This window comes from Papaver somniferum, chromosome 2 (assembly GCF_003573695.1).
Source record: "Papaver somniferum cultivar HN1 chromosome 2, ASM357369v1, whole genome shotgun sequence".
Lineage (NCBI taxonomy): Eukaryota > Viridiplantae > Streptophyta > Magnoliopsida > Ranunculales > Papaveraceae > Papaver > Papaver somniferum.
Genome location: NC_039359.1, coordinates 145,433,531 through 145,440,151, shown reverse-complemented (window position 1 = coordinate 145,440,151; position 6,621 = coordinate 145,433,531). Strand labels below are relative to the sequence as shown.

General features: G+C 35.3%; 1 protein-coding gene across 2 annotated transcripts; it reads right to left on the bottom strand.

The window, feature by feature from the left end:
* Nucleotides 1-770: 770 nt before the first annotated feature.
* LOC113349364 (protein NRT1/ PTR FAMILY 5.10-like) lies at nucleotides 771-3,722 on the bottom strand. 2 transcript variants are annotated; one of them, XM_026593337.1, is made up of 4 exons: nucleotides 3,279-3,722; nucleotides 2,213-2,309; nucleotides 1,750-2,110; nucleotides 771-1,648 (listed from the first exon to the last, which is right to left on the bottom strand). In XM_026593337.1, exons 1-4 carry the CDS (start codon nucleotides 3,666-3,668, stop codon nucleotides 829-831), a joined length of 1,668 nt encoding a protein of 555 aa, XP_026449122.1. In that variant the 5' UTR covers nucleotides 3,669-3,722; the 3' UTR covers nucleotides 771-828. The 2 variants fall into 2 exon arrangements, with proteins under 2 accessions (XP_026449122.1, XP_026449121.1); XM_026593336.1 differs by having other exon boundaries at nucleotides 1,750-2,309.
* Nucleotides 3,723-6,621: the final 2,899 nt, after the last annotated feature.

The window sequence follows — 6,621 nt, the reverse complement described above, 5'->3', positions numbered from 1 at the left end:
CAATCAATTGACTCTTGGGTATTTATTTGCTCTTTCATTATTTACCCCTTCATATTTTGGCTGGCTGGCTGGCTGGCCATGATGACAGAGTACTTACTAGATAGATATTTGACAAAGTAAACCGTACATTGAATCTAGACATCCTACGCTACACCTATAAAATGAAGCCTTCAAGGCACTGACATGGTTTGGTTAAGGAGAATTAAATAAACATACCAATTCTTTCTTCTTCCACTAATTCTCTTTTCCAGTAATGGCCGCTAAAATTATTAATGTTGGAGCACAAAATGAGGTTTTGAGGCAAAGAAATGAAGAGTTGGAAATACAGATAAAAAAGAGTTTGGAGAGACAAGAAAAAACGAGACGACAAGTTGAGAAAACTACACAAAGGATTTATGTAGTTGAAGAAGCAGAGAAAAGATTGAATACTCAAGTTGGTGAAATAGAAGCTAAGGCTTTAGACCATGTACGTTTATACCAAGCTCAGATACGGTCTTTAAATGAACAGCTTGATCAGGCTCAAGCCCTTCTTCAAACTTTTAATTCTACTTCACCCAACCGTTTTTACAGAGTCTAGTTAATTATTACATCCAAAAAAAAAAAAACCACAAAAAGATATCAGGGTGAATTATATTATATATTGCTAATTATTTCTTTATTTGGGTTTGATTTTGAGATGGAAGAGTGTGTACATGTGAGTTTGTGTAAAATGCCTTGTGAGAAGTTGTTGGTTCTAAGTTTTTGAGATAACAATTAGTCTGGTGGTCATGTAAATTGAAATCTAGTCATCTTTAACAAATAACATGTACAAATGTCTTTAACTGATCCTCATAGTCTGTTATACAGATAAGATTTTGAAAAATATAAGTAAGCAATCAAGTTTGCTGCACTAAGCCCAACAAGAAGCCAGTAGAAGTAATCAAGATGTGCTCGATTGAGGTTGTCAGAAAACCAACTAGACTGGCCGCTAGCATTTGTAACCTTCTCAATGACAAAGATAAGAAACCCGCTCAGGAAATCTCCAATGCCGATGATGCTAAGATAAAACGCAATACCCATACTCCTCAACCCATTTGGAACCTGATCATAAAAGAATTCTTGCATACCAACAATGGTGTAAATTTCAGTGACGCCAATCAGTAAATATTGAGGAGCTAACCACCATAAGCTTAAAGGAATTGTCTCTTTCGGCATGTCGACTAATCCAAAATCAAGAGCTATTCGGAGTCTTTTCTTCTCGACTACAGCCGCGACAACCATTGTTACCATAGATAGAAACATCCCAACACCAATTCTCTGAAGCATTGTTATGCCACTGGGTAAACTAGTAAGTGAGCGTGCCAGAGGAACAAAAATGCGATCATAGATGGGAATCAAGAGAATAACAGATAAAGACATAACTGTTAAAAGCGATGCAGCTGGTATATGAATATCTGGTCCTATTGATCTGTCCATGGTATTGCCTTGTTTAATGAAGAAGGTTGTGGTTTGAGAAATTACTACTGCATACATCAAACATGTAATCCATATAGGGATCAGACGAAGTAGAACCTTTGCATCTTCAACCTGATCAATGTTACATCTTATACTATTCTCCGTTGAACTAACCTGGTCAATCGGCATGTAAATCAATGCTTTGTCTAAGAATCTGTACATTTATCAAAAAACAGATCAAGTTAATGAACCAAGAAACAATGTCAACAGAACTTAATATAATCATGAGTAACAGGAATAACAATATTCTCTAACTTTAAATGGTGAGCACCAGCGGGAATCTTATCATGGGGCGTTCCGCCGGTAGCAGCTAGAGATGAGTTGGTTCTCCAATTCTTTGCGGCCCTGGAAAATACTCGAAGTATTCCCAGTAATGGGTTTTCTTTATTTTGCTTCACACTAAAACGATAACTTTTAGTTCCAAGCAAGAAAACAACAAGTGCGATTACCATGAAAATGCAAGGAATTCCAAATCCAAGAGTCCAATTTATGTTTTCTTGAACGTAAGTTAAGATTAAGAAAGAAATGCTACTACCAACACATTGCCCAAAAAACCACCAGTTGAAAAATGAGCTTTTTGATGCGCACTCCTTCTGATTTCTTACATCAAACTGGTCTGCACCAAAAGCTTCTGCACAAGGTTTAAATCCAGCCTTCCCAATCGCTACTAAGTATAAAGAAGAGAAAAAGAAGAAAACTTGCAAAGAAACAGGCATACAAGAATTCCCTGTAGTTGTCGTATCACTACTGTGAATACATTCAGGTTGACTTATAAGAGAAGGGAGCGCAACTGATAGAGTTAACAATCCAAGCCCCTGAATGCAACAGAACGTTACACTAAATCAGCATCATAAATGAATCCTGAATTTTAGCAATGTCTACATGGTCATCTTAAGCGCTGTAGAGTTGTAGGACCATTATCTTTATCTTCTGTGGATTAATTCCTATCTGTGTTTTGGAGGAGATCTATACGGTTGAGTAGTTTGAAAGCATTAAAAATTTGAAACCAAGAAATACAAAAGTGCAGCAACATTATGTAGCTCTCATATTAATGGTACTCATAACCAGAATCTAAGCTCACAAGCACAAGCTAAACTACCAGCCAATTCAAAATCATAATTTTTCAAAAGTAGACATTACTTTCATCGAGAATGTTAAGGGGTATACATGGTAGTAATGTTAAGGTAAACGGATGTTCACCGAGAACAGCGTCCACAATGGTAGTGTCCAGAAAACCAAATGTGCCAAGCTTGCTTTAGCTATGACTTTTTGCCGAGCCTCACACTTGGAAAAGAATCATATGTACCAACGCACAGTTAGAATGATTGCCTGACTTCGGTTGACATAGTTTGTATGTCCGCCTGGCAAGTAAGGCAATGCTTCAATATGCACTTGGATTTAATGTAAACCTCACCAGACGCTATTTTTTACCTGGGCTTGATACCTCCGAGAGTTTGTTGGTTTGTTTGGTGAATGCAAGACTAGATTTGCGACTGATTTAAAGTAGAATGTGAAATCAATCACAAATCTACACTTTGATTCACCAAACTAACCAACAGATTTAAACTGAGCTCCACCACCGGCTCACATTCAAACTGAGCCTAGCAATGGAATTTGCAAAAATTGGACATAATTTTCATCTTATATGGTGATTTTCGATTCAAGCATTGCAAAGAACTAAAATTCCCCCTAAATTACATCCCTTAATGTAATCCCACCAATTCATTTAGGCCTAAATTTGCAAATTAAAATCATTTGAAAGAGAGAAAGATTAAACCACTTACCAGGATATAGATGAGAGAAGAGAAGAAGATGGTATGAAATCTCCCAAAGTAAGAATCAGCAAGAAATCCACCAAGAAGAGGAAGCATCCAAACAAATCCAGACCAAGTATTGATATTAGTTGCTGCTGCTACTGTTGATTGATTCAGTGGTGGACCGATTAAATATGTAATCAGATTTGATAAAATCCCATAATAAGCAATTGTCTCTCCTACTTCACATATAATAATATGTGATGCTGATTTCCATCCACCGTATTTGTTTTCTGTACTTAGATTCACTTTCTCTCCTCTGTAATTCACAATCATCTCATCAACAGTATCACCTGGTGTGGTGATGAGTAAAGGTTCTTCATTCTGTTCTTCGATGGCAGAACCTGATGAAACACCCATTTCTCTGTTGAGAAGGAAAGTGATTGTCTTGATCTTGATAAATGACTAAATGAGGTTTAAACTGAAGTTCATAGGGTGAGTGGTCACTGGTCAGGTTCGACTCCATATCTTCCAATTTGGGCCATAACATATTGTTGGGCTTTTTCATGAGCGTGCATAACATACCTTCCCACCCCTAGGACTGTCGATCCCAGTCCGAAGTCCGAGATCCGTTTCGGAGAATTCGAGATCCCATAGGATTTAATCCGATATTCCGATGTATCGGATTTCGGTTGTTGGAACCGGATACTTTAACGGGTTTCCGTCCTTATTATAACAGAATCTGATGAGGCCTTATCTGTTTGGTTAAGTTCCTACATCCGATAATACTAGCGATGTACTTATACTTTTCCATCACCCATGTATTGGATGTCGAGAAGATTAAAACAAATATCATTTTTTCTCTTCTGTATTTGTTATACACTTCTACTTCTTCTTTTCTACTTTTTGACTGATTGACACAAAAATCAGTGGAACAAATTAGGCTATTCTGTTCTTCATCTCCTCATACATTAACACAAATCAGGTATGAATTAATCATATATATTTGTTTATATCAACCACTCAGAAGCGTGATTAGAAAATTAGGGCAATATTTTTAGGGAAAAAATTTTGGGTTTAGTTTTGAGTTCTTAAGATATGTGTGTGATCAGAAAATTGGGGTTTCTCTTCAAAATATGATTCAAGTCTTAGATTGTTCAGTTTTGATGCAAATTCAAAATTTTTTATGCATTTAAATTTCAATACTGTTTGAACTTTTAATGTAGAAAAATGTCTCAAAAGGAATCCAATCAAGTTGGAACCTCAACGTCAAACACTCAATAAAATTCCTCACAATCATAATTACCAGAAAAAAACAAAGTATTTCAGGCTCAACAATTGCTTCAACACCTGTGAGTAGGAGATTACCAGAACATTCCAATGATCCCATATCAGCTTCTGAAGAAGAAGATGAGGATCTACTTGTATTTGATGCAAAGAAAAAACTGCGTACAACAAGGTCAAAAGTATGAAATGAATTTATTAAGTATGTTACCACGAAGATTGGAAAAACTGAGGTGAAGGAGGTTGTCATAGAAGGTACATGATCACATTGTAAAGTTGTAATTCAAAAGGAACTAGAAGGTTGACTGCTCATCTAAAGATTTTCCCCAAGAAAGAAGAGAATCAGTCAGGGCAAGATTTCTACTGGACTAAAAACAGCAGGTAACCAAACAACTGAATTAGCTAATTGGAAGAATGATCCTGCAGTTACTAGGTTATGTCTTGTTAAAATGATTGCTAAGCATGATTACGCTCTTAACATGGTTGAGCATTTCTATTTTGGAGAGTGTTGTAAGTCTCTGAACCCTGCTACTAATATAATGTATAAGAATACAACTAGAGATAATTTGATGAAGTTTTATGCTAAAAAGAAAGAAGAACTGCAAATAGAAATGGATAATTTGAACTCTAAAATATACTCTTACAACTGATGTGTGGACTTCTAAACATGCTAAAGATGGTTATTGTTGTGTAACATGTCGTTATATAGATGATGAATAGAAGTTTCATAAGAAAACATTAGCTTACATTTTAGTGCCATCACCACATACATGAGATGTTATCGCATAATTTTCCAAAACTTGCACTCTGGAAGGAAGTATAAATAGGAAATTATTTGCTTTAACTGCTGATAATGCTCCTGCAAATGGTGTTATAATGAGAAATCTGATTAGTTGGCTAAAGGGTAAGGGTTGTGTGGTTCTTAATGGGAAAATGTTTCACATGAGGTATAGAAACCACATACTTCATTTAGTTGTATTAGATGGTATGAAAGTAGCTATTGAGTTTGTAAAAGCAATTTGTGCGTTATGTATGTTAAGTTTTCACAAGCTAGGAAAGAGAGGTTTGCAACATCATTCTCACAATATAAGTTGTATGGAAAGTCTGTAAATTTAGATGTGGACACCAGATGGAACTCCACTTTTCTGATGCTTAAGAATGCAATTAAATTGCAAAAAGATTTTGAAAGACTACCTGAGACTGATTCTCATTTCCATTCTCTACCATGTGAAAAGGAGTGGCAATAAGGAATAACAATTTGTGAGTGTTTAGAGGTTTTTAATGATATTCAACTAATTTTGCAGGGATTAAGTATCTAACTGCAAACATGTATTACAATAGGGTGCATGAAGTTAATAAATTCATCAAACAATATGAATTTAGTCCTTATTTGTATATCAAATAAATAGGGTTGAAGATGAGATAAAAGTTTGATGCATATTGGCATGAATATAATTTTGTTATGAGTATTGGAGTGGTTTTAGATCCTATGTTTAAGGCAATATGGGTAGAGTTTGTTTATAAGAAATTGTATGAATTCAACATTTATGCAGAGGAGTATATATGCGTATTAGCTTTCCTGCTGGTTAGTTGGTTGGTTTTTGATCTATCAGACATAAAAAATATTAGAAATCTGAGAATCATCTTTGTAAAGATGAGTAATTAACTTCTGCTCTAAAAACATGACATGGTTCTGTTTCAAATTTCAGTCAGTTAATCTCCCGCGTATTATGTATATCTTTCATTACAAAATGATGAAACTGGTTTTTACCTGTTCGGACTACGAGGCATAAGAATTTTTCTATGTTGAATTTGATGGGTATCATATTTTGGGTACGATGTTTTGTTTCCAAACTAATTAAATGGGTTTATTTGAATTGGGCTAAATGACCTAAGCTGTCATTAGGAAAAGTGCTAGTTTAACTATCAAAAAGCTTAAACAGACTGACTAACTTAGTCTGGTATAATTTGCGCATGCTCTTTTTAATGGCAGTTGAATAAAGTGAAACACGTAGATTACTTCTTTAAATAGTAGTTCTTTGTCTTAGAAGATATTTCATCTCCAAATTAATTTCTTTGTTGTTGTTGT